Below are 26,820 nucleotides of genomic sequence, written 5' to 3' on the forward strand. Positions count from 1 at the left end.
CAAAGACCCCAAAGCTCATAAACTTGGTCATTAAGTGACTGTATGTCAAGATTAGAATAGTGGACGGAGCCAAAAACAACTAACTTTTTACATGGGGAAATGTAAACTGCAGCTTTTTTTACACGGTTACTGGCAGGGTTCTCAAACTTCACACAGTTGGTCACTGGGTGACTAGGATTAACATTCAGAAAAGTAGGTGGAGCCTAAAAGAGCCAATCAAAATTCACCTATTGATTTTCAAGGGGAATATTGAAATTGCAGCCATTCTTACACTGTTAATGGCAGAGGCCTCAAACCTGCTACAGTCAGTCGTTAAGTGTTTGGGGTTCAAATTCAGTAAAGGGGCGAAGCCAAAAACAGCCAGATTTCTTTGCTGGATAAACTGCTTCCATTAGCACAATTTTGATGCCAGGAACCCAAAAGCTCACAAACTTGGTCATTGAGTAGTGACTGTGTGTCAAGGTTACAAAAAGTGGGTGGAGTTAAAAACAGATTTTTCTGGTAAATTGTAAACTGCCAAGGACCCCAAAACTCACAAACTTGGGCATTAAGTAGTGACTTTGTGTCCAGGTTACAAAAAGTGGGCGGAGCCGAAAACAATTTTCACTGGGAAAGTGTAAACTGCAGCCTTTCTTACACTGTTTATTTCAGGGTTCCCAAACTTTGCCCAGATGGTCACTGTGTGACTGAGATTAATATTCAGGGAAGTGGGTGGAGCCTATAATAGCCAATCAAAATTCACCTGTTGATTTTCAAGTGGAATATTTAAATTGCTGCCATTTTTACACTGTTAATAGCAGATGCTTCAAACCTGCTACAGTTGGTCATTGGGTGACTGGGGTTCAAATGCTGGAGAGGGGCGGAGCCACAAACAGCCTATCTGATTTCTTTAATTTCTATGGGAATTTACAAATTATTGATGCCAAGGACCCCAAAGCTCACAAACTTGGTCATTGAGTGTTTGTGTGTTAGGGTTAGAAAGTGGGCGGAGCCAACACCAGTCAAATACATACCCGGGCAACGCCGGGTCATCAGTGGGTGGAGACAAATACAAATTTCACTGGGAAAATGTAAACTGCAGCCATTCTTACACTGTTAATGGCAGGGTTTTTAAACTTTGCACAGTTGGTCATTGGGTGACTGGGATTAATATTCAGAAAAGTGGTGGAGCCTACAAAAGTGAATCAAACTTCACCTGTTGCTTTTCAAGGGAAATATTTAATTGCTACCATTCGTGAACTGTTAATGGCACAGGCCTCAAACCTGGTACAGTTGGTTATTGGGTGACTTGGATTCTAATTAAGAAAAGGGGGTGGAGCCACACAGCCAATCAGGATTTGTTTAATTTCAATGCAGATTATTGATACCAAAGACAGCAAAGCTCACAAACTTGGTCATTGAGTGTTTGTGTGTTAGGGTTAGAAAAAGTAGGCGGAGCCAACACCAGCCAAATACATACCCGGGCAACGCCGGGCAATCAGCTAGTATATATATATATATATATATATATGTTTGTTCTATATATTTTATCCTGTTTTTTTTATTATGGTGCAGAGGCTGTATGTGAGCTCTAAAGGCGGATTGTGTTCTTGAACTGAAATATAATATACAGCCTGTGCCAAGATATATGAGCTATATATGTGTAAGGTTGCAGAGGAGACATGACAGATTGTGCTGTATCTGTCATTTCTAACGACCACATACGGCCACCGCTACCAGAAAGTATTTTGCATAAACTACGTACTAAAGCGTCTTTGCAATGGACCAGAGGCATGCCCCTGATGAGTCATTTATGACGAAACCGGTTGGGCGGGGCCTCGGTCGTAGTGCTGGAGACGCGAAAGCAGGAGCAGCGGCGGTGAAGACGCCCGTGGATTTTAATATATGCGCATTGAATCTTACTAAATGTGAGGGCACTATGTATATCTTTTAGCCAGACTAAACGTTATTACGCTATGGCATTGTATGCTTTGAGTTTTTAAGGGAGAAAAACGCTGGCCGATATGAGCTGGAGACTAGGATCTTTCCACTAAACGTGTTAGCTGGTCCGTTGTAAGGTCAGCCTCTGGATCCGGTGAGCGTGTAGTCCTGCTATTACACACCAGGGAGAGGGCACTGCACAGTGTGTTCACGGTGGTTTACACTGGTGGTGAAGTAAAGGTGTTATCTACTCTTGAAACTGGATTACGCTGTTTGCCCCCCTTGTTTGTGTTTTGAGTTGCTGTTAGGAAGAAGCACAAGGGTTCGTGAGGATTATCTGCGATATAAAGTGATTATTGCTGATCATTTAAACAGTCAGCCACGACATCTGGTGAGCGTACTGTATTTACTTTGAACTTCAGTTTGAAGAAGGGCAGCAAGTTGGAGCATCTATACTGGAGTATTATTGTGACCTATAAGGACTCATATATTATACGGTTCCATTTTTAGTCTGGACATTATAGGTGTTAACAACACTGGTGGATGTTCAGCGCTGCACTATTCACATATATACAAGGTTTCTAATTGTTTAGGGGATATGTACAGGCTGACATAATGCCATACTTAAAGAGACTCCGTAACAAAAATTGCATCCTGTTTTTTATCATCCTACAGGTTCCAAAAGCTATTCTAATGTGTTCTGGCTTACTGCAGCACTTTCTGCTATCACAGTCTCTGTAATAAATCAATGTATCTTTCCCCTGTCAGACTTTCGGCCTGTGTCTGGAAGGCTGCCAAGTTCTTCAGTGTTGTGGTTCTGCTATGAACTCCCCCTTCCAGGCCCCTCTATGCACACTGCCTGTGTATTATTTAGATTAGGGCAGCTTCTCTCTTCTCTTTTACAAGCTGTATAAATCATCCTCTGAGCTGGCTGGGCTTTCACATACTGAGGAAATTCAGACAAGGGCAAAGCTGTTTGCAGGAAGAAACGAGCAGCCTGAAACTTCAGTGCATGAGAAATGCAGGGGGAAAGAAACACACAATGATCTCTTGAGATTCAAAAGGAAGGGTGTATACAGCCTGCTTGTGTATGGATGTATTTTCTATGGGTGGACATACTGTACATCAAAAAGAAAGAGAAGTAAAAAAGGCGCTACTCTGTCTCCCTATCTCCCCAATCAGTCAGCTGCTTGATTCTCAAGGTGTGGGTATCCCTTTAATCCCCACCAAATATAAAACTGACAAAAAACAGAGAATAGCGCTCGTATCCAAATTTATAATTGATAGTTTATTTATCTATACATAAAAATAGCCTCGCAAGCAGGACTCCTCTCTGTACATCAACCTACTTCCTGTTTTGGTGGCCATTTTGTTTGTTTATAAACAAACTTTTTAAAACTGTTTTTAACCACTTTTAATGCGGCGGGGAGCGGCGAAATTGTGACAGAGGGTAATAGATGTCCCCTAACGCACTGGTATGTTTACTTTTGTGCGATTTTAACAATACAGATTCTCTTTAAAGGGAAGGTTCACGCAGGAGCTAAAAAAAATAAAAATCCAAATCCACTTACCTGGGGTTTCCTCCAGCCCGTGGCAGGCAGAACGTGCCCTCGGCGCCGCTCCGCAGGCTCCCGGTCTTCTTCGGTGGCGCACCCGACCTGGCCAGGCCCAGCTGCCAGGTCGGGCTCTTCTGCGCTCCAAAATGCGCCTCACGGGGGCGCGCTGACGTCATCGGACGTCCTCCGGGCTCTACTGCGCAGTACAGGGTCATGAGGCAATAACAGGGTCATGAGGCAAAGCAAGGTCATATATAGTAATCCACAAATAATATCACGCCCAGCGGAGTAGAACAAGGCAGTGATCGCTATCACAGGCAAATTGCAATGAGGAGAGCAGACTTAAATAGACTAGGGGCATAATGGAACAAAATCCTAATAGCCTATTGGCTGTTTCAATGATACTGCAGTTTGTGCCTGCAGTACCTATTTCCTAAGCCCAAAGGAATAAGAGCCGCACCCCCTATCTATAGCTGTTGCGAGCCGTGCACAAACACACGCATGCATGGTCCTTGGAGACATGATGTTGACTCGATCCAGAAGCCAGCTGCACGGGGTCTCGGCGGATAAGGACCTGCCGTGGGTACGATCGGAAGGCAAGTTTCTAACAGTTATACAGTATTTAGTAAGGAGTACCACTTGGCCACAGTTTGAAGGGGGGGATGGCCTAAGTCAGAGTGTATGCTTGTCAGAAAAAAAAAATAATTTTTAGGGAGTGTTTAAAGATTTCACAGGGTGGAGGGCGACAGATGTGTTTTGGAAGTGGATTCCAGGAGAAGGGGTGAAGCAGTTGAGAAGTCTGGTATATGTGAATGCGAGGAGATGGTTCTAGAGGACTAAAGAAGGTTGTGTCTAGATCTGAGATTGCGTTTGGGTTGATATCTGGAAACTAGTGAGGAGATGTACAGGGGAGACAGATTGTGGAGAGCTTTGTAGGTTGGGGGTTAAGAGTTTGAACTGGATCCTCTGGTTAATTGGCAGCCAATAAAGAGCTTGACAGAGGAAGAGCGAAAAGAAAGATGAATGAGTCAAGCAGCAGAGTTACGAGTCAGTACAGATTGAAGTGGTGCCAGTTGGTAAGTTCCAACAAGTTCGATCCACAAAGCAGTATATTACAATAGTCCAGATGTGATATTATAAGAGCATGTACTTTCATTTTAGATGCCCCTAGAGAAAAAAATGTTGGATACAAGATATATTTTTGAGTTGGAGATGACAGGAGCTGGTTACAGAGTGAATGTGAGGTATAAATGAGACAGGGGAGTCAAATATTACCCATAAGCAAGGTGCTTTGGGAACTGAAGTTATAGGGATGTTATTAGTATGTACTGTTATACCGGGCAGAGAGGTGGATAGAGGACGGTCTAAAAATGATTAGTTCTGTTTTACTGATACTGTATAAAGTTTTAAGAAGCGAGAGGTCATAAAAGAGTCCAGTCAAGGCTACAAGACCACCAATGATTTCACTGTTACAGACATGAATGCAAGACAAGGATTGCAGTGAGGGACATACAGTATTTTTTTAAAGTAAACCTGGGACTATTTTAAGCCAAAAATGTAGATCAGGCTTTCTCAACCAGGGTTCCCTGAGGACTCTGCAGGGGTTCCTTGGCATTTTCCTCCATCGTGGAGGAAGTATGATAGAGAACATTATAATAGGGGGTACTGTAAAAAGAAGCACTAAATTGGGGGTCAGAATAATAATGAGCACAGTATAATGAGTGGCAGTGTAATAGGAGGTCGTGAAACTAACAGCCTCACCTACTTTTAAAGACCATGCCTCTGGAAAAATAAATGCAGGGGTTCCTCGAGATTATAAAATTGTTTGCAGGGGTTCCTTGAGATCCAAAAGTTATATGCAGGATTCCTCCAGGGTAAAAAAGTTGATGTAGATACTTAACTCGGAAGAGGGAAACATCTGGACTCTACAGAGGATTTCCACATCCCAGCACTGCGACCCCCAAAGTTCCATGGAGTTTGCCCCTACTGCACTCAGCGAAAAAAAAACAGAGCATGCTCGGCACCATGCTAGTGCGGAAGCCATTTGTTGGTGGGCTTGCGGGGTCTGGAGCAGCGAGGAGGGCAATGGAGGAAACCTCAGGAGGTTTCACTCTCTTGAGGTAAGTATCTTAATTGGGACCTTTTTTCACTTCATGGTCTCTAAATTTTGATTGAAGTGTTTTTTTTTTTTTAACATATGCCTCTTGGCAGGAATGGGTACTTATGTATACTCATTCTAACCCAGGTGGAATAACCGGTAGCCCACCATCACTTATCACCATAAGTCAGTCTAGAGGTCTATTGCCAAAGTTTGGCTCCTCCTGTGCAGCAGAGGTGGGTATAAGCCCCTCAGTTGCTTTGCGTCCAATAAGGAGGAGAGTTAGGCCTGGTACACACATAAGAGGCATGTCGTCTGGTGAGAATCTGGTCACCCTTTCACAGGTAACATTGGAAACTGGCACATCTCTGAGGCGAACAGCTCTCTGAGGGGCATGGTGGCTGGCTCTTGGGGGAGGGGGGGACACGGTGGCTGGCTCCCCAGGGAAGGGCGCAATGTCCGGCTCTCTGAGGGGCATTGTGGCTGGCTCCCTAGGGAAGGGCGCAATGTCTGGCTCTCTGAGGGGCATGGTGGCTGGCTCTTGGGGGAGGGGGGCACGGTGGCTGGCTCCCTGGGGAAGGGCACAATGTCTGGCTTTCTGAGGGGCACGCTGGTTGGCTCCCCGGGGAAGGGCGCAATGTTCGGCTCTCTGATGGTCACCGTGGCTGGCTCCCGGGGAAGGTCGCAGTGTTTGACTCTCTGAAGAGCATGGTGGCCAGCTCTCTGATGGTCACGGTCAAGGCTGGCTCCCCGGGGAAGCAGGGCAGGAGCTACCATAGGAATAAATGGGCAATTGCCCGAGAGCATGTAGGGGCCCCCAAGGTGTCCCTCCCCATCTTAACTGTTGCTCCCCAGGGACTCTTCAGAGTCTGTTAAGTTGGGAGGTGATTGGGGGAGGGTCAGCAGCCAGCTCAGGGGCCCAGGAGGGAAATTTGGCTGCAACAAAGAGCCTCTGATGACGCGATTTGGTCAGGGGGTGTCTGTTGGGGGGCCCCCAAGTTAATTTTGCCCTAGGGCCCAATTGTTACTTGAACAGGCCCTGCAGGGAAGGGCACAATGTCAGGCTCTCTGATGCACACGGCTGCCTCTCCGGAGAAGGGCGCAATATCCTGCTCTCTTAGGGGCATGGTGGCTGGCTCTCGGGAAGGGGGGGGTGGCACGGTGGCTGCCTCTCTGGAGGGAGAAGGGTGCGATGTCCGGCTCTCTGAGGGGCACGGTGGCTGTCTCCCCGGGGAAGGGCGCGATGTCCGGCTCTCTGAGGGGCACGGTGGCTGTCTCCCCGGGGAAGGGCGCAATGTCTGGCTCTCTGAGGGGCACAGTGGCTGGCTCTTGGGTGAGGGGGGGTGGCACGGTGGCTGCCTCTCTGGAGGGAGAAGGGCGCGATGTCCGGCTCTCTGAGGGGCACGGTGGCTGTCTCCACGGGGAAGGGTGCAATGTCCGGCTCTCTGAGGGGCTCAGTGTCTGGCTTTCCGAGGGGCACGGTGGCTGGCTCTTGGGGGGGCTCCACGGATGGTTCTCTGGGGAGCACAGCAGCTGAAGGTAGAAGAGCAGGGTGAGGGACCAGTAGGATTGCAGGGTCTGGAAGGAGCCTCAGGTAAGTTACACTGGAGATGGTACGTTGCTGTGCCTCCTTATTGTGCAGCCCTGAATAATATGTAGACGCTTTATAAATATAATAAATGATAATAATGTTGCACACGTCACTCTCAGTCAGGCGCGCTGAAGGCTGACAGAACTGCACATGACACATTCTGCGGAGAAAATCGGGGAAACGGACACTCCACTTCCGGTCCCGGCAGCTCATACATGGCCCGGAAATGAGCGGGAACACACCTCGATAAACACCACGTAATAGGCACAGCACAAGTGAGTCTGCGGATACGAGCTGAGACAACACCGGCCACGTGCGGGCAGCCTGACTGACAGACTGCTTCCTCCAATCACATCGCTTCCGCACGGTCTCGTCCGCCCCCGTCTCCATAGCAGCGGAGAGGCGGGGTCCCGCGCGAAGTGATGGCGGCGCCCGTGCAGCGGCTCGCGGCGGAGCTGGAGGGCGGGGCTGCGGCGGCTCCGGAGGTGCTGAGGCGGCTCGCGGGGCTCTTCAGGGAGGCGGAGCACAGGTGAGGCGCGCAACGCGGCGATTGGCTGGTCTGTGTGTACTGTAGTAGATGGAGAACTTTGCCGCTGCTTCCTAAAAGGATGACAGCACGGCCGTCGGCCAGTGGCCGTGGCTTCTGCCTGCCTGCAATGGCAGGCTCCGCCTACCTCACGAGGCCACGCCTCCATCCTCCTAACTGTCCCGCCTAACTAATACCCTAACATTTCACCACCCCAACCCGCCCATTATCCTAAAGATGGCCACTTATGGTCCAATTTCTAGAGAAAAATTGCTTCAGCGATCAGTTAAGTCTGATCGGAAGAAAAATCGTTTACTACACCGTCAACGAACCAATTTTTGCTTCCTATCTATCACAACCAACAAGAAAATCCAAATTTTGGTTCGATGAAAATCCAATCGTACAACTATTTTTATAATCGTTCATAATTGATTGTGCCCATTAGTGGCCACCTCATTGCTCTAGAACTGTACCCCCCCCCCCCCACACACACACACCCTTGTTACCCTAAGGGTGTCCTGCGGTGCTAAACAATATCGTTTAAAGAGACTCTGAAGTCTCCTGAAAATGAGCTTTTTACTTTAAAAACCTCATTAACATTAATGCCCCTCTTAAAACGCCGCTGCTGAAAAGCCCCTCAATCACCCCAAACTCACGGGGGTACACGGCAGGCAAAATCCATGACTTTCTTGGTCGTGGATTTTTCTGCCGCCTTTATGCGCGTCAATCAGCGTCCATCTCCGCCTCTCCCACGCCCCTCTCAGTGAAGGAAGACTGAGAGGGGCGAGGGAGAGGCGGCGATCCGCGCTGATTGATGCGCAAAGAGGTATAGCTGCGCTGCCTCTATGCGGAAGGAGCCCGCGATGTACCCTGTGAGTTTGGGGAGATTGAGGGGGTTTTCAGCCGTGGTTCTGTGGCGTTTTAAGAGGGACAATAATGCTAATGAGGTTTTTAATATAAAAACCTCATTTTCAGGAGCCTTCATTGTCTCTTTAAGTGATATCTATTCAAGTGAATGGACTGCACTGGTAATTGTTATCAGTTTTATTTTGCCAAGCACGACTGGGGCGAGCCTGGAATTCGTTTTTTATTGGCTATTATTATTGAGTTATAAAGCGCCAACATATTCTGTGGCGCTGTACAAAGGAAGAAACGAACATGGGGTACATTAATACAGACAATGGTATACAATATAAAAATTCATAGTTGATGACAAAATACAAAATCGGGTTTGGCAACAACAAGGCCTAGAGATGATAACATAACATAATATGACAGTGAAAGTAAAACAATGGAAGAGTCAGGCATGGATTTACCTCACAGGAGCCTATAGGCACAGATGTCCTGGCACCCTAGACTTTGACCTCCATGAACCTACAAACCCCCGCCAAACTGCCCAGCTGTCACTTCTCCGTTACTTCCCTTGCCCATCATAGGTAGTTACAGGTGCCCCTTAGTATTAGTTATCCAGATATACCTTCAATATTAAGTAGCTAGATGTACCCCCAAGTGTAAGTTAAATAGAGGTCCCCTAATTAAAGGGAGATCTTGTCAGTGGAACGCCAACAGAGTGTGAAATAAGGCTCAGCAATGGCTAAGGGCTCGTTTCCACTGTTGCGGTGCGGAATCGCCTGGATTCCACCGCTGATGAAATCACATGCGGATGCGATTCCCCATGCGTTTTTTTGCTGCGAATTCGCATAGGTGAGGGCATATGCGATTTTAACCATGTCACTGCCTGTGTGAATTCACATCGGTACCTATGCGAATTCGCGGCAAAAACCGCATGGGGAAAACGCATGCGATTTCCCTATTAAATACATTGCATGTGATTCGCATGCATTCCACTCTCAGGCGAATTCGTTGGCTCTTTTGTGCGTTTTTTCACCGCTCAAAAAAACGCACATCACCAACGCAACAGTGGAAACAGGCCCATCCACTTGCATACCATGTGCGAATCCGCATGCGTTGGACGCATGCGGATTCGCGATAGTGGAAACGAGCCCTAAAACTTAAATTATTTAAATTACAAGAGAGCCAAATGGTACAGAACAAACAAAACACATCTTACCTGCCCACAGACATTCTGGTGTAGCCAAAGAACTTGTCTGGATGCTGCCTCAAGTCACGATACAGTGTCCAAAATTGACCCTTCCTGCCCCGCTGTTGCAGTATGGGATGCGGGGACAGGAAAAAATGGCGCACAGCGCCTATGTAACCTTCCGGCGCACATTCAGAAGGACGGTAAACGCTATTTACCGTTTTAAACTGCAACTTTCTGGCGCGGCTGCTGCATCAATAGGGTTTGAACTGAAACGATATATACCGTTCTATAACTCCAGAACGGTATTTGATAGAACATTAATTAACCTTTTTGAAAGTGTAATGTATTTTGTGTTTGCTGAAGAACAGATTTTCCGTTTTTGTACCACCTCTCTAATTATACTTTATTTGTTTTAAAAGTTAAATAGCTATCTTTATCAGGCTTCCGTGATTGTCTTCAATCATTTATTGTCCCTATTTCCTTTTTTTCTGTACATACGTTTACTTATTAATTAGCATATATTTTTTTGATTTTGAAATTAATTTTAAAAACGCAATTAAATTAACATTGTATATTATAACATATTAAATGTGTTTATTTTTATTTTTCAAATATTAGAATCTAATAAAAATGCAAAAATTAAGTTGAAGTTCACTGGATTTGAACTTCAAACTTCGTGTTGTTAGTCCGGAATCTTACCACTAAGCTATGCTCCAATATAAAAAAAAAAGTGACTTTAAAAGTTTAAGTCTTTCTAAATAAGACATAACTACACAATCTAGTGGTTTAAATATGTACTGCAATCAATTTGTATTTAAACACCGTGTTTCTACATAGAATCAATCTGCATGTTGGTAATTATATTGATGGTAATCAATGTTTATTGTGTGTGGTTGTAGAGAGTGTGAGGGTGTAATGGGGAGAGTGTGAGTGTGTGGTGGGGGAGAGTGTCATGGTGTGGTGGGGGAGAGGAGAGTGTGAGGTGGGGGAGAGTGTCAGTGTGTGGTGGGGGAGAGGAGAGGCGAGTGTGAGGGTGCGGTGGTGGAGAGTGTGAGTGTGTGGTGGCAGAGAGTGTCAGGGTGTGTTGGGGGAGAGGAGAGTGTGAGTGTGTGGTGGGGGAGAGTGTCATGGTGTGGTGGGGGAGAGCGTCAGGGTGTGGTGGGGAGAGGAGAGTGTGAGTGTGTGGTGGGGGAGAGTGTCATGGTGTGGTGGGGGAGAGCGTCAGGGTGTGGTGGGGAGAGGAGAGTGGGAGTGTGTGGTGGGGGAGAGTGTCAGGGTGTGGTGGGGGAGAGTGTCAGGGTGTGGTGGGGAGAGGAGAGTGTGAGTGTTGGTGGGGGAGAGTGTCATGGTGTGGTGGGGGAGAGCGTCAGGGTGTGGTGGGGAGAGGAGAGTGGGAGTGTGTGGTGGGGGAGAGTGTCAGGGTGTGGTGAGGTAGAGGAGAGTGTGAGGGTGTGGTGGGGGAGAGGGGAGTGCGAGTGTGTGGTGGGGGAGAGCGTCAGGGTGTGGTGGGGGAGAGTGTGAGTGTGTGGTGGGGGAGAGTGTGAGTGTGTGGTGGGGGAGAGGAGAATGTGAGTGTGTGGTGGGGGAGAGTGTCCGGGTGTGGTGGGGAGAGAGGAGTGTGTGTGGTGGTGGAGAGTGTCAGGGTGTGTTGGGGGAGAGGCGGGTGTGAGGGTGTGGTGGTGGAGAGTGTGAGTGTGTGGTGGCGGAGAGTGTCAGGGTGTGGTGGGGGAGAGGAGAGTGTGAGGGTGTGGTGGGGGAGAGGAGACTGCGAGTGTGTGGTGGGGGAGAGCGTCAGGGTGTGGTGGGGAGAGTGTTAGTGTGTGGTGGTGGAGAGTGTCCGGGTGTGGTGGGGGAGAGGAGAGTGTGTGGTGGTGGAGAGTGTCAGGGTGTGTTGGGGGAGAGGCGAGTGTGAGGGGTGTGGTGGTGGAGAGTGTGAGTGTGTGGTGGCGGAGAGTGTCAGGGTGTGTTGGGGTAGAGGAGAGGCGAGTGTGAGGGTGCGGTGGTGGAGAGTGTGAGTGTGTGGTGGCAGAGAGTGCGAGGGTGTGGTGGGGGAGAGGAGAGTGTGAGTGTGTGGTGGGGGAGAGTGTCCGGGTATGGTGGGGGAGAAGAGAGTGTGTGGTGGTGGAGAGTGTCAGGGTGTGTTGGGGTAGAGGAGAGGCGAGTGTGAGGGTGCGGTGGTGGAGAGTGTGAGTGTGTGGTGGTGGAGAGTGTCAGGGTGTGATGGGGAGAGGAGAGGCGAGTGTGAGGGTGCGGTGGTGGAGAGTGTGAGTGTGTGGTGGCAGAGAGTGTCAGGGTAAGTTGGGGGAGAGGAGAGTGTGAGTGTGTGGTGGGGGAGAGTGTCATGGTGTGGTGGGGGAGAGCGTCAGGGTGTGGTGGGGGAGAGGAGAGTGAGAGTGTGTGGTGGGGGAGAGTGTCAGGGTGTGGTGGGGTAGAGGAGAGTGTGAGGGTGTGGTGGGGGAGAGGAGAGTGCGAGTGTGTGGTGGGGGAGAGCGTCAGGGTGTGGTGGGGGAGAGTGTGAGTGTGTGGTGGGGGAGAGTGTGAGTGTGTGGTGGGGGAGAGTGTCCGGGTGTGGTGGGGAGAGAGGAGAGTGTGTGGTGGTGGAGAGTGTCAGGGTGTGTTGGGGGAGAGGCGGGTGTGAGGGTGTGGGGGTGGAGAGTGTGAGGTGGCGGAGAGTGTCAGGGTGTGGTGGGGGAGAGGAGAGTGTGAGGGTGTGGTGGGGGAGAGGAGAGTGCGAGTGTGTGGTGGGGAGAGCGTCAGGGTGTGGTGGGGAGAGTGTTAGTGTGTGGTGGTGGAGAGTGTCCGGGTGTGGTGGGGGAGAGGAGAGTGTGTGGTGGTGGAGAGTGTCAGGGTGTGTTGGGGGAGAGGCGAGTGTGAGGGTGTGGTGGTGGAGAGTGTGAGTGTGTGGTGGCGGAGAGTGTCAGGGTGTGTTGGGGTAGAGGAGAGGCGAGTGTGAGGGTGCGGTGGTGGAGAGAGTGAGTGTGTGGTGGCAGAGAGTGCGAGGGTGTGGTGGGGGAGAGGAGAGTGTGAGTGTGTGGTGGGGGAGAGTGTCCGGGTATGGTGGGGGAGAGGAGAGTGTGTGGTGGTGGAGAGTGTCAGGGTGTGATGGGGAGAGGAGAGGCGAGTGTGAGGGTGCGGTGGTCGAGAGTGTGAGTTTGTGGTGGGGAGAGTGTCAGGGTGTGGTGGGTGAGAGGAGAGTGTGAGTGTGTGGTTGGGGAGAGGAGAGTGTGAGGGTGTATTGGAGGAGAAGAGAATTTGAGGGTGCAGTGGGGGAGAGTGTCAGGGTGTGGTGGGGGAGAGGAGAATGTTAGTGTGCGGTGGGTGAGTGGAGAGGGTGTTGTGGGGGAGAGTGTGAGGGTGTGGTGGATAAAATGTTTATGAAATCAATTTGTTATATATTTTTTTCAGTAAAGTTCAGGGAAAAGGTTTTAATAATTTTATTTAAAAAGTAAATGTAAAACAAAACATTTACAAACACATGTATGATAATAATTGTATAAAATACATGTATAATCAATTTTCAATCTAATTACACAATAACAATTATTGTGCATTATGACACAAAAATATACAGCTGGGAAATGTGCTCAAAACATCTAAAAGAAAGCTGTTGGTTGGTGAAGAAACACAGACATGAGAGAGAGTGAGGGAAAGAGAGAGTGAGAGGGGGGGGGGGGGGGGGGGGGGGGGGGGGTGAGAGAGAGAGAAGGAGAGGGAGAGAGAAAGGGAGAGAGAGAGGGAGAGGAGGAGGAGAGAGAGAGAGAAGGAGAGGGGGGGAGAGGGAAAGAGATAGAGAGAGGAGACAAGGAGAGAGGGAGAGGAGGAGAGAGAGAACCGAGGGGAGGAGAGGGAGAGAGAGAGGAGAGAAAGAAAAGGACACAGAGAGAGAGAAGTAGAGAGAGGGGGGGGGGGAGGAGAAGGAGAGAGATAGAGAGGAGAGAGAGAGAGAGAAGGGGAGAGAGTGAGAAGGAAAGAGAGAGAGGAGAGACTACTTGGAGATAGAGACAGGGCGGCACAGACAGACATGGAAGCCCCGGGAGGAGAGACTGTGCAGGCAATGTGACCAGGGGGTCCTGGAGGATGAGGCCGACTTCCTGCTACACTGCAGCAAATACGCACCTGCGAGGACTGCCCACTTCCAGAGACTCTCCGCCCACATCCCAGATTTCACCTCCACAGATGAGGAGAGGAAACTCTACATTCTACTGGGGGAAGAGGAAAAAAACTGCAAAAAAGTTGCCCGATATGTCACCTGCCTACCACCAACTGAGAGGAACATGATACCACATGGACTGTATACCCCTATACTCCCCTATGGACTGTATATCTTTACCCCCCTCCTCTATGGACTATATATCTCATTCCTCCTGTACCATCCCTTACATCCTCCACACTCCTATGGACTGTATATCTCGGGTCTGCCTGTTCAGTAAGCCAACACCTATTCAGTAGGAGACCTTTGGCAAGTCTCCCTAACACTGCTACTGCCTATAGAGCGCGCCCTAGTGGCTGCAGCTCTGGCGCTTTGAGTCCGCCAGGAGAAAAGCGTGATATAAATGTTATTTGTCTTGTCTTGTCTTGTCTATACCTATATCCTTCCCTTATTCCCACAATCCCCCCCCCCCCCCCCCCATGTTAATGTTTTGTTTTGCTTTGGCAATGCTAAATGTAATTTGGTCCTGCCAACAAAGCTTTTTGGATTTGGATTTGAAGAGAGAGAGAAAGAGAGAGGGCGGGAGAGGGAGAGAGATGTAGTACAAAAGCCGAGATAGATCAAGACACAGTAGAGATCCACATAGGCAGACAAGAGAGGAAAATACATGTTTCTTACAGATGGCTTATAGACACAGCTTGCAGATTAATATTTTGTAATAAGGTAGTGGATAGAGGAGCACATATATAATGAGGCAGAGAGAGATAGATAAAATGTTTTGAAAAATAGGAATAATGACCATGCCAGCCAAAATTTTACCATGGGGGAACGCAAAAAAGGGGGGGGGGGGGGGGCATGTGGAATTCATGTGTGCTTGGACTAAAAATGGGTGTAACTATGAACCACGATGTCGGTGTGGTTACTGGTGTAGCCAAATGTACATGAACTTAGCAATTGTGGTACATTATACTATGGCTATGTAGTAGGGATTAAATTGCGAGTGGCAACGACACAGCTGCCCCCCAGTTTACAGGGAAACTGAAGCCACTACCCCTGTGTGGCATTGAGCCACACCCCAGATTTTACAGGAGGGTGCCAGTGGATAGGAGAGGGTGAGTATGGATAGGAGGGGAGTGCCAGTGTGTGGGGAGGACAGCCTAAAGGCAGAGAGATAGACACAGCTGAGAGGGATAGTGACAGCTGAGAGGCAGAAAGAGAGAGAGCAAAGACAGAGAGAGCAGTAAGGCAGAGAGGTACATCTGAGAGGGACAGCAGGGAGGCAGAGAGAAAGAGATTAAGAGAGAGAAAGATACAGCAGAAAGACAGTGATAGAGACAGCAGAAAGGCACAGAGAGAGAGAGAGCGCAAGAAGAAAGGAAGAGAGAGAGATTAGAAAGGCAGAGAAAGAGAGAGAGAGAAATTAGAGACTCTCGCCCATATGCAATTCACTTTTTCACCTGAGTTTTCTCCTAGGTGATATTTTAAACTTGTCAATAAAATGCATTTAAGCCACCAGCAAGCAATTAAAATACTCAAAATAATTTTGAAAGCTACTTTATAATTTACTTTTTGGTACTTTTTTTGTTAAAAAGTGCTGGAAAGTTATTTTAAATATCAGATTAAAATGTATCTCCTAGGAGAAAACTCTGGTGAAAAAGTGATTTGCATATGGGCCTCAGAGAGAGACAGACTGAAGAAAAGCAGAGAGAGAGAGAGAGAGAGAGGAAAGGCAGAGATATAACATAGACGCGGAGAGTGAGATAAACAGTAGAAAAGCATAGAGAGAGGATTGCATAAAGGCAGAGAGCGATACAGCAGAAACGCAGACAGAGACAACAGAGAGGAGAGAGATGGCTGAACTGTAGCCACACAAGCTATCTAAGTGTGTGCGCCCATAGCTGACCTATATGGACCTGCAGTATGGCCAGTTTGTAAAAACGATTGGTCACAATTGAAACGTACTAATGTGGGCCTACAGAACAGCTATCTAATTGTAGATACAGTACCTACACCTTAAAGTCATCAGGGAAAATTGAATAAAACAAGTGCTACTTACCGGGGGCTTCCTCCAGCCCCGAGCTCCCAGCATGTCCCTCGCTGCAGCTCTCCCCACAGCCGTTCGCTGCAGCTCCGTCCCGGTCCCCGGCGATGATGTCAGTGCGATTTCCAGGTCGGCCTGTACTGCGCCTGCACGAGCTTTGCTGTCAATCACCGCCACGTGGACCAGAGTGTACTGCGCAGTAGTAGCAGTAGTTCTGTGCCTGCGCAGTCCGCTCCAGCCCACGTGGCTGTGATTGACAGTGTCGCTCGCTCGGCAAAGTACAGGCCGACCTGGAGGTCGCCCTGACATCATCGCCGGGGATCGGGAAGGCGCTGCGGTGAACGGCTGCAGGGAGAGCTGCGGCGAGGGACATGCTGGGAGCTCGGGGCTGGAGGAAGCCCCCGGTAAGTAGCACTTGTTTTATTCAATTTTCCCTGATGACTCCTTTAAAGAGAACCTGAACTTTAAATATAAAGTCAAAAAAAGCAGACACAGGTCATACTTACCTCCGGTGTAGTCTAATCCTCAATCTCTGACTCCTCTCCTGCGTCCTGTTTGTCCACTGTGATCAATGGAATTCTCCGTCCTCCATCTTGAAAATGGCCGACCATAACCCTATAACAGCTTCCTGGTCAGCACACTGGCTATTGAGAGGGGTCATTATTCTAAAGTGGCTGAACTGCAGGCCAACATCCTCTATCTTGCGACCTTGATTGGAGATCTCAGCTGACCTATGCAACCGCTGCCACACAATGCCAATCCACACCAGCTCTAACTGTACTTACTACAGCTAAAGCCAAAGCAACTTAGAATTTCATTCCAAGGTTCCCTATTGGTCTATTAACAGACCAATGGTGAGCCATGGAGCCAAAATTCAAAGATACTTTAACTCTGCTATACTAAGTATAGCTAGAGCTGTGTCACCCTCACCGTCCTCTGCGGCTCTTATGGGCGTCCGCACATAGAGCCAGGGGGGTGCCGCTGCCTCCCCCTGGCCGCCCGCTGCCCCCCCTGGCCGCCGCTCACCCCCCTGTAGCCGCCGCTCACCCCCTCCTGGCCGCCGCGTCAGACCTCGATCAGGTGGCGACCAATAGTGCGGGCGCTAGGACCTAGCACACCGCACTGATATGCGGAAGTGACATCACTTCCGCATATAGAGCGGGTGCGTCCGGCGCCCGCACTTACTGGTCGGGTCGCTGCTGATCGATGTCTGAAGTTGCTGCAAGGTGATGGGGGAAGAGCGTCGGCTAGAGAGAGGGGGCACCTGTCACTCACTGCCTAAATGGGGGCCCGTCACTCGCTGCTTAAAGGGGTCCCTGTCACTCACTGCCTAAAGGGGCTCCCTGTCACCCGCTGCCTAAAGGGGTCCCTGTCACCCGCTGCCTAAAGGGGTCCCTGTCTCCCGCTGCCTAAAGGGGTCCCTGTCACTCGCTGCCTAAAGGGGTCCCTGTCACCCGCTGTCTAAAGGGGTCCCTGTCACCCGCAGTCTAAAGGGGTCCCTATCACCCGCTGCCTAAAGGGGTCACTGTCACCCGCTGCCTAAAGGGGTCCCTGTCACTCACTGCCCAACGGGGTCCCTGTCAGTCACTGCCTAACCTGGGTGTCCCTTGTCACTTCCTAACCTGGGAGTCCCCTGTCACTACCTTACTGGGGGTCCCTGTCAATACTTTACTGGGGGGGTCCTTGTCACTTCCTAACCTGGGGGTTCCTGGCGCTACCTAAACTAGGGGGCAGCATTTACTTCAACCAGCCAAGCACAGCCCAGCATCACCGCCAGCCAGGTCACAGCATCACCGCCAACCAGCCTGGCCACAGCATCACGCAAGGCCTTTCAGCCCGCACGTCATCCCCAATCCAGCCAAAAACTGTATTTCCAGGCACAGCAGCCAGTAGAGGAGAATTGAGAAGCCAGGTGAGAGGTGTCTACCATATTAAGGGGACATTCTGCCTATTTATGTGAAATGCTGTCTATTTATGTGCCTCATGACTGCTGAATTTGTCTTGTTGGGGGCCTCATGATTGCTGAATTCGTCTTGTTGAAGGCCTCATGATTTTTTGGGGGCCTCAAGATTGCTGAATGTCTTGTTGGGGGGCCTCATGGTTTGTTGGGGGCCTCATGATTGCTGAATTTGTCTTGTTGGGGGCATCATGATTGCTGAATTTGTCTTGTTGGGGGCCTCAAGATTGCTGAATGTGTCTTGTTGGGAGCCTGATGATTTGTTGGGGGCCTCATGATTGCTAAATTTGTCTTGTTGGGGGCCTCTGGGAAAAGCTGAATCATCATCCTATGAGACAATAGTATTAAACCTACTTTTTAGCTTTTTAAAACGGAAAATAAAACTGGGAGGTTCTAAAAAAAGAATACATTTTTCGGGAGTAGGATGAATGAAATTGTTTATCTTCACAGTTTATTTTCAACTTGGATTTTCCATAATGTTCATGTATGAGTTAAAACGTTTGTATGAAGTTTAAATTGCTGTTGCCACTTTGAGATAGATAAAGTGACTTTTGGGTTGCAGTTTGGGCACTCGGCCTCCAAAAGTTTCGCCACCACTGTCCTAATCTAATGTCCCACATTGCTAAGTTAATGAAAATTTGTCACCACCCATGGCCACACCCACATTCTGGTCAATGGCCGCACCCATTTTCCGGCGCAGCGCGCGCCGCACGCATCACAACATAACCCTCAGGTTTTTCGGCGCACACATCTTCTCAAAAATTTCTTCCCTGCCTTTTTGCCCTCCCCCCCCCCCCCGGAAAATTTTCTACGGACGCCCATGGCGGCTCCTGCTGTCCTGTGCGCCCACTGCACATATAGCGCCCACCCACGCTGTCACCCTGGAGCATCCAAGGTTGTTCCAACATAAAAAAAAAAAAAAAATAAATCTAAATACATTTTACTACATTATGTCATTTTACTGTAGTGACTTTCCTACTTTTTCCTTCTAACTTTCAACTTACCTGGTGCTTCTACCACCTCTCCCCACCCCCTCTCCAGACATGCTGTGCCCGCAGCGGGACAAAACAATCTTCCGGTCCCTGCCATGGCTCACTTTCGGTTTTCGTGACTGACTTGTACCCAATGTACCTGCGCGGTACACTCCTGGCGACATATATGTCAGTGGGAGCAAGGAGGTATGCGGTTAGGGCCATGCAGGTGCAGTGGCCTGCGACATTAAAGACACGAAAACCAGAAGTGAGCAGCACGTGAGGACCAGTGGATCATTTTGTTTCAGCGCAAGCACAGGACGTCTGGTGGAGGGGGAGGTAGAAGCCCCAGGTAAGTTGATTTTCTTTTTTTTGTTTACAGTACTCATTTAAGTTTATGAAGCCTGCACCGAAAATTGTATGTTCGCTACATCACAATTGGGGGGGGAACGGGGTCCAGGGGAATGGTAAGGGTGTGGACTTAAAAACATCATTTAATACTTGGAGCCTGATCTTCAATATTTTTTTTATTTTTAACAACATTCAACATTAGATACTATTATATTTGATTTACTTGAGTAGTCTCTGTGCCCCTATGTAGCAAAAAAATAGCATATGATTATACAATACTTCATTATTTCCCAATTCCCATACCAATTACAATTCAAATCATAATTACATCATCACGTAAGCCATACTGTTAGCATTTAAGACATTCTATAATTTCACCATTAGATGGTGCTGTTTCATGTGCTCAACATGGAGAGGACTTAAAGAGAACCCGAGGTGGCCTTGTATTACGTTAGTGGGGCACAGAGGCTGGTTGGGCACACTAACACCAGCCTCTGTTGCCCCATCGTGTGTCTCAAAGACCCCCCTGCTCGCCGCTATACTCCCCGCAGTGCTGGCGACACGCAGCGCGTCGCCAGCACAATGTTTACTCTAGCGCTGTCTGTCAGCGCCGCTCCCACGCCTCCTCCGCATCGCCGCTACCCGCCCTCGTCCCTTCCCTCCAATCAGCGGGAGGGAAGGGACGAGGGCGGGTAGCGGCGATGCGGAGGAGGCGGCAGAGCGGCGCTGACAGACAGCGCTAGAGTAAACATTGTGCTGGCGACACGCTGCGTGTCGCCAGCACTGCGGGGGTATAGCGGCGAGCAGGGGGGTCTTTGAGACACACAATGGGGCAACAGAGGCTGGTGTTAGTGTGACCAACCAGCCTCTGTGCCCCACTTACGTAATACAATGCCACCTCGGGTTCTCTTTAAGTATTATAAGCCCTTGGATTCAGTGAAGAAGTATAGCGTAGTGGTAAAGTTGCTGACTTTGATTTAAATTTTGCAGGTTCGAGACTGATCGTAGCTGCTTTTTACCGCTTTTTGTAACCAGCTTAAAAAATATTTTAATATTATATTTGAGATGTTTGTGGACTCAATAAGTCACTTATGAATGTCAAAAAAATAATCCAACCACGTGCTGCTAATCCAACCACATGTACTCCTGTTCAATGGCTTGGTGCGGTTGCTGTTAATTACCTTGCTTCTATTCATTTAACAGTACAGTCCTTCATAAAGGTGTTTGTTGGTTTGGGCTGCTTGCTGCTTATTTCTGTATTTCATGTGACAGCAGCAATACACCGTTTTTGAAGCACATTACGAAGCACGGATATACTAAATAGCGTTTTAAAACTAAAAGTTAACACATTCTTTAATAAAACGAAAATTTACGTTTTACAGCCAAAGAACAATGATAAAACGAAAAATATCGTTTTAATCAAATTACCGTTCGGGAACCGTGCGCCATTTTTTCCAGGCGCCGCTTTTGACTGTATGCATGGGATGCACCCAGTATCTCCGTGTCCTTGGCCTGCGTCTCATATATGCTGCTACACATATTAGTAATAGCAAATCTGGATACATTTTCTCTAACAACAAAATCTCCTCACTCTCAAGCACTATGGCCTCAATTCACTAAGCTTATCTCCTGTCTTTAATAATGTTTGTAGAGTTGTTACCATGGTGATAAGGCATGTAGTATTCAGGAAACATTTTGCCTCAGGCAAACCTAAAGTTAACTCTTCTGTCTTTAAGTTAACTCTCCAATCCTTAAAATAACTCCAGAGTTAAAGACAGGCTGTTAATTAACTGCATGTAAAAATAACTACAGAGGAGGTGAATTAACTACAGAGGAGGTAACTTAAAGAGAACCAGAGATGAAGCAACCTCATGTATTTTACCTTATAAATCAGTGGGAACATGACAGTAAACACCTAATCTGCTCTTTGTTACATTGTTCTCTGTTTAATTTGCCTGTTATCACCTCTAAGATAAGAATCCCGACTAAGCAGTCGGTCTGGCTTTGCTACAGAATAATTATAGCTGAGACTGTGTTCTTTGCTGTCTTCAAGTCCAAGCCTGCCCCCTGCTGGCTTTGCTCAGGAATCATTATAGCTGAGTCATTATAGCAAAGCCAGAATCAATGCTCAGTCCGGGATTCTTATCTCAGCTAGATAACAGACACTTTTAGCAGTGAGGATGGAACAGAGAGCATGGTAAATGTTTTCTCTAATGTTCCCACTGATTTCTATGGTAAAATACACAAGGGTGCTTCGTCTCTGGTTCACTTTAAGGAATGAAGAGATAAGATAACTCTCTCACTGTGTGGAGGTAAGTTTTCCCTTGCCTTATTATCTCCAGTATGATCTTAGTGAATTGAGGCCAATGTCACCTCAACTAACCCACAATGCTGTGAAGGAGCACTCCCTTTTTATATTGGTGATTTCACTTCAATTCCTTCATTTGATCCACATGTGTCATCAATATATCTACTTTTAACCCTTTGTTTAACTCTTTCAACCTCTTTCCTTAAAAAACGCAAAACGCTACAAAAAACGCATACAAAACACAGCTAAATAATAAGACAAAGCGTTCCAAGATCCGCTAGCGTTTTGCGGATCTGCTAGCAGTTTTTGGTGTGCATCAGGCCTTAAAGTGAACCAGAGACAAAGCACCCTCATGTATTTTACCATATATATCAGTGGGAACATTAGAGAAAACACCTACCCTGCTCTCTTTTTCATTCTTCACTGCTCAGCCTGCTTGTTATCAGCCCTGATAAAATCCCTGACTGAGCATTCAGTCTGGCTTTGCTCAGAAATCATTATAGCTGAGTCATTATAGCAGAGCCAGAAGGGGGCAGGCTTGGGCTTGAAAAGACATCAGAGAAGACAGACTCAGCTATAATGATTCCTGAGCAAAGCCAGACTGAATGCTCAGTCGGGGATTTTATCAGGGCTGGTAACAAGCAGGCTGAGCAGTTAAGAATGCAGGGTAGATGTTTTCTCTAATGTTCCCACTGATATATATGGTAAAATACATGAGGGTGCTTCGTCTCTGGTTTACTTTAAGGTAAGTTTAAGGAGGGGCAGGAACACTTTTTCAAAGGTTTTCATGGTGACAGATGTTATGCCCACAGGCCTGAAGTTATTTAGGTCGGAAACCTCTAGCTTTTTTGGTACAGGGATGATGGTGGATTTCATGAAGCAAGTGGGGACCTTACCTTCGCTGAGGGACTTGGCATATATGGAGGTTAGGATGGGCCAGCTGACGTGAGCAGGACTTCAGATATGCTGGTGACACACCATTGGGGCCAGAGTCTTTCCTCGTGTTTAGAGTAGACAGAAGACGCAGGACGCCATGCTGGGGGGCATGTGCTCAAACTTAGCTCTTCAACAACAGGGGCCAGAGGGCAGGGACGTGGAGTCAGTACAAAAATCTTCCGACTCCTCCGTTTACGAAACTGCTGACTCCCACTCCAGGTACCCAAAAATGGCTCCGACTCCTTAGTCTAATACTTACCAGGGCTGTGAATTTTTTCCAAAAATCACTCTGACTCCTTAGTTTATGAAATCACGACTCCAACTCCGACTCCAGGTACCCAAAATTGCTCTAACTCCGACTCCACTGCCCTGATAGAACTGTATTCCCATTCATTGATCTCCCGTCTAACGATTGGCGGCGAGAACGAGAGCGGGGGGCGAGCGGGAGTGCGCGGCAGCAAGGGACATAGTTGCTACATCCCTGCGAGAGGATATGGGGAAATGCAGGGATATAGTTACTCGTCCCGGGGAGGGTAAGGGTTTAATAAACATTCTAAACAGTGGACGCCATCACTGCGAAGCAGTAGTGCTAACCACTGAGCATCATGCGGTGGAAAGTAATTGCGCCGTGCATGCACGCCGCGTTACATCATCGGTTTGGTGGTGGGCTCATGCTGTTTCACAAGTAATTCTAACATAAACTTCAATCCAGTTCTTTTCTTGGCCTCCGTGGCACGGTCGCTGCCGTGTGTGTGTGTGTGTGTGTATGTATATAATATATTTCATTGGACAGCGTTTTCCCTCTGCTTTACTAATTTGGAATAATTGAGTGCTGTGATCTGGGTAGCGGCGCATCACTAATGTCTTCGGCGGCGGGTTTTCGGCAGGGAACGCAGATAAGTGATTCCAGCGTGTGGGGTTTGGGCTCGCGGCTCAGGTGGGAACAGAATAATGATGACATGGATTTTTCCAGCTACTGAATGTACTTTGTGGAAGTATTTTTATAGCGGCGACTCTATAAATAGGAGCCCCGCTGGGCCATGTGCTTTCTTCATCAGCACCCCTCTGATTAGCCTTCTCCGTGGGCCCCCCCCCCCCCCCGTAGCATGACAGCAGCTGTCAGCAGGGCAGTGACGGGGTCTTGTAACTCTGCACATACAGGTGAAACTCCAAAGTCCATTTGTTTCAGTAATTCAACTTAAAGTGTACCTGAGAAGACAAAAAGAAAACCATTATACATACCTGGGGCTTCCTCCAGTCCCCTTCAGGCTAATCGTTGCCTTGTCACCCTCCTCAGCAGCCTAGATCCTCTGGTAGATGCCTCGTTCTCTCCGCCAGTCAGTGCAGGTGCAGTCCGGCTGTGCACGCTCCCCCGTCAGGCCCCCTCGGTGGGAGCGTCCTGCGCCTGCACAGTACTACTGCACAGGCGACGGGGCGCACGTGGCAGGGCAGCACATGCGCAGTAAGCCCCAATTCGCTGAGATAATGGGGCATCTACCGGAGGAACTAGGCAGCGGAGGAGGACAGCGAGGGAGTGATTAGCCCGAAGGGTGCTGGAGGAAGCCCCAGGTATGTATCGTTTTTTTTTCTTTTTAGTGATCTCTGGTTTACTTTAAAAGGTATATAAAATTGACTTATTACGTGCTAAGCAAGATATTTCAAGCCTTTATTTGTTATCATTTTGATGATTAAGACTTACAGCTTATAAAAACCCCTAAATCCAAATCTCAGACCATTAGGGCCCGTTTCCACTATACCTAGGTGAATCCACCTAGAAAAAAAACAGGGCTGTGGAGTCTGTACAAAAATAATCAGACTCCAACTCTGACTCCTCAGTTTATGAAACCTCCGACTCCGGGTACCCAAAATGGTACAGACTCCGACTCCTTAGTCTAATAATTACCAGGGCTGTGGATTTGGTACAAAAATCCTCAGTCTCCTCAGTTTGTGAAACCACCGACTCCACCTCCAACTCCAGGTACCAACTCAAACACCACAGCTTCCCATACAAATTCACATACGTAAGCAATTTTTTTCCCCTATATTCCCATCGCCATTCATCAATATAGACATTCGCAGGTGGAACGCGTACGTGAAAACGCATAAACCGCTTAAAAAATTGTTAGAGGTGGCCGTTTTTTTCCTGCCTACGTGGGGAAGCGAATTTAGCCTGTAATGGAAACGGGCCCATTGAAATACATTGCGTATGCGAATTCGCATGCGGCTAATGCACTCATTTCGCCATAGTGGAAACGGGTCCTTAGAATATTGTGAAAATGTTTAATATTCTAGGCTCAAAGTGTCAGACTCTAATCGGTTAATTTATCCAAAACCCCTGCAAAGGGTTCTTATTTCATGTATAGTTTTCACCTTTTGAAAGCATACTTGAAGCAAAAATAAACTTTTGAAATAATGAATTGTATGTGGAGTACAACTAAGAAATAGAACATTAGTTGCAAAGAAAAGTCTCATATTGTTTTCCAGTACAGGAAGAGTTAAAAAAGTCTTCTCTCGCTCATTCTGTACATTCTTACTCTCTTCCAGAGAAGATGCGGATGAGAAGCTTTTCTCGATACTCCGGAGGCTTTTGGCCGAAGCGTCTGGCGGTGTTCAGACTGAGGCCGAAGCGACAGACGCCTCTCCATCCCCGTGGTGCGACCTGTCTGCCGAGTGCTTCCGCTGCCTCAGGAACGCATGTGTTCAATGCGCCCGAAACCAGAACGCCATCAGGTGAGCCATTTCCTGTGTGCTCCGCACGCGCCTTCTATGGTAGCAAAGGGAAAATATTCTGCTTCCTGATCAGGTCTTGTTCATATATAGAAAATTATGTAATAATTGTTTTTAACCACTTCCGCATTCCGGGTGGTTTGGCTGATCTGTGCTGCGGGGGCTCTTCAGCCCGCAGCACAGATCAGAAATCAGGCAGGGCGATCAGACTCCCCCCCCCCCCCCCCTTTTTTTTCCCCACTAGGGGGATGTCCTGCTGGGGGGGTCTGATCGCCGCCGCGCTGCTGTGCCTAGCGGGGGGGGGGGCTCCTCAAAGCCCCCCTCCGCAGCACTAGTCCTCCCTCTGCCTCCTTCCCTCCCTCTCCCGTCCCCTGTGTGCGGCGCAGGACGGTAAGCCGTTCTGCGCAGGATAGGATAGGCTTTAGCCTATCAGATGCCGGCAATCCCCGGCCAATCAGAGGCCGGGGATCGCCGATCTCCTCTACGGCGCTGCTGCGCAGCAGCGCCGTATACATGTAAACAGCGGGGAAGATCTTCCCCGTGTGTTTACATTTACCCTGTGAGCCGCGATCGGCGGCTCGCAGGGTGTTCACGGAGACACCCTCCGTGAACTGACATGGAACGGCCGCTCATACGAGCGGCTGTTTCCATGCAATCCACTTCAGGATTCAGGGGCGTAGTTAAGCGTACGCAGAATCCTGAAGTGGTTAAAGTTTGTTTTAAAATGTTTGGTGAAATTTGCCCTCTTAAAACAGAAGGAAATTTGCAATGATTCAGCTATAAGTGAACACTTGTGGTTACCCACAATGCACCACTACTGAATATGCTAATTATCTCTTTTCACCCCTGTAAGCCAGATAAGCATCCAGAACCGCTGGTGTATAGCAAGCTTATAGCTTTAAATATTACACAGCCACACCAACCCCACATGTAGCCAGCCTGTTTCGGGATTTTGGCCCTAATCAGTACATGGCAGGGATTTCTTCTTAAAACAGAAGGAAATTTGCAATCATTCAGCTATAAGTGCAAACTCAAATGTTCACTTATAGCTAAATTATTGCAAATTTCCTTCTGTTTTAAGAAGGCAAATCACACCAAGCACTGCTTATTAGTAGGAGGGCTTTTCGGTCTCTTTTATCCCCCTATACATTCCTAGTGGTTTGGGTCACCCCGAGCTGCTTGGTTACTCTGTTTTAAAATGTTGTAACGGACACAGTGACGGGGTTGTTTTGTGGCAGCTTCTGCTTTTCCCACCTAATCGTCGGTGTAATATTGGGAAGGAATAGTTTGTGTTGACGAACAGCTGTAGAGACGTATAGCTGACAATAGACTGGTTGATGTGGCCAACAGGTAGATCATTATCGATCTTCTCCAATCCCTCCACACACTACATACAATTTTTTTGTATATTTCAGCATGCAATTCACACTGCCTGCCAAGTCCTTAGGTCTCCCCCCAGGCTGTAGAGTGTAGCTGGAGCTTAAAGGGAAGGTCCAGGCAAAAAAAATAAACAAAAATCCACTTACCTGGGGCTTCCTCCAGCCCATGGCAGCCGTCCTGTGCCCTCGCCGTAGCTCCGGTGGCTCCCGGTCTCCTCCGGTGCAGATACCGACCTCGACAGGTGGCTTCTGCCTGCGCTCCAGT

General features: G+C 48.3%; 1 protein-coding gene across 1 annotated transcript in view; it reads left to right on the forward strand.

Annotated features, from left to right (window-relative positions):
• The first annotated feature begins 7,460 nt into the window (after window positions 1-7,460).
• Window positions 7,461-26,820, forward strand: part of ATXN10 (ataxin 10) — a 184,679-nt gene continuing 165,319 nt past the window's right edge. Inside the window, exons 1-2 of the mRNA XM_068273079.1 lie at window positions 7,461-7,694; window positions 24,994-25,179. Of these exons, the coding sequence (XP_068129180.1) occupies window positions 7,588-7,694; window positions 24,994-25,179 (293 nt within the window). The 5' untranslated portion in view covers window positions 7,461-7,587. The remainder of the gene's footprint in view (window positions 7,695-24,993; window positions 25,180-26,820) is intronic.

Source organism: Hyperolius riggenbachi, chromosome 3, assembly GCF_040937935.1.
Source record: "Hyperolius riggenbachi isolate aHypRig1 chromosome 3, aHypRig1.pri, whole genome shotgun sequence".
In the NCBI taxonomy this organism is placed as follows: domain Eukaryota; kingdom Metazoa; phylum Chordata; class Amphibia; order Anura; family Hyperoliidae; genus Hyperolius; species Hyperolius riggenbachi.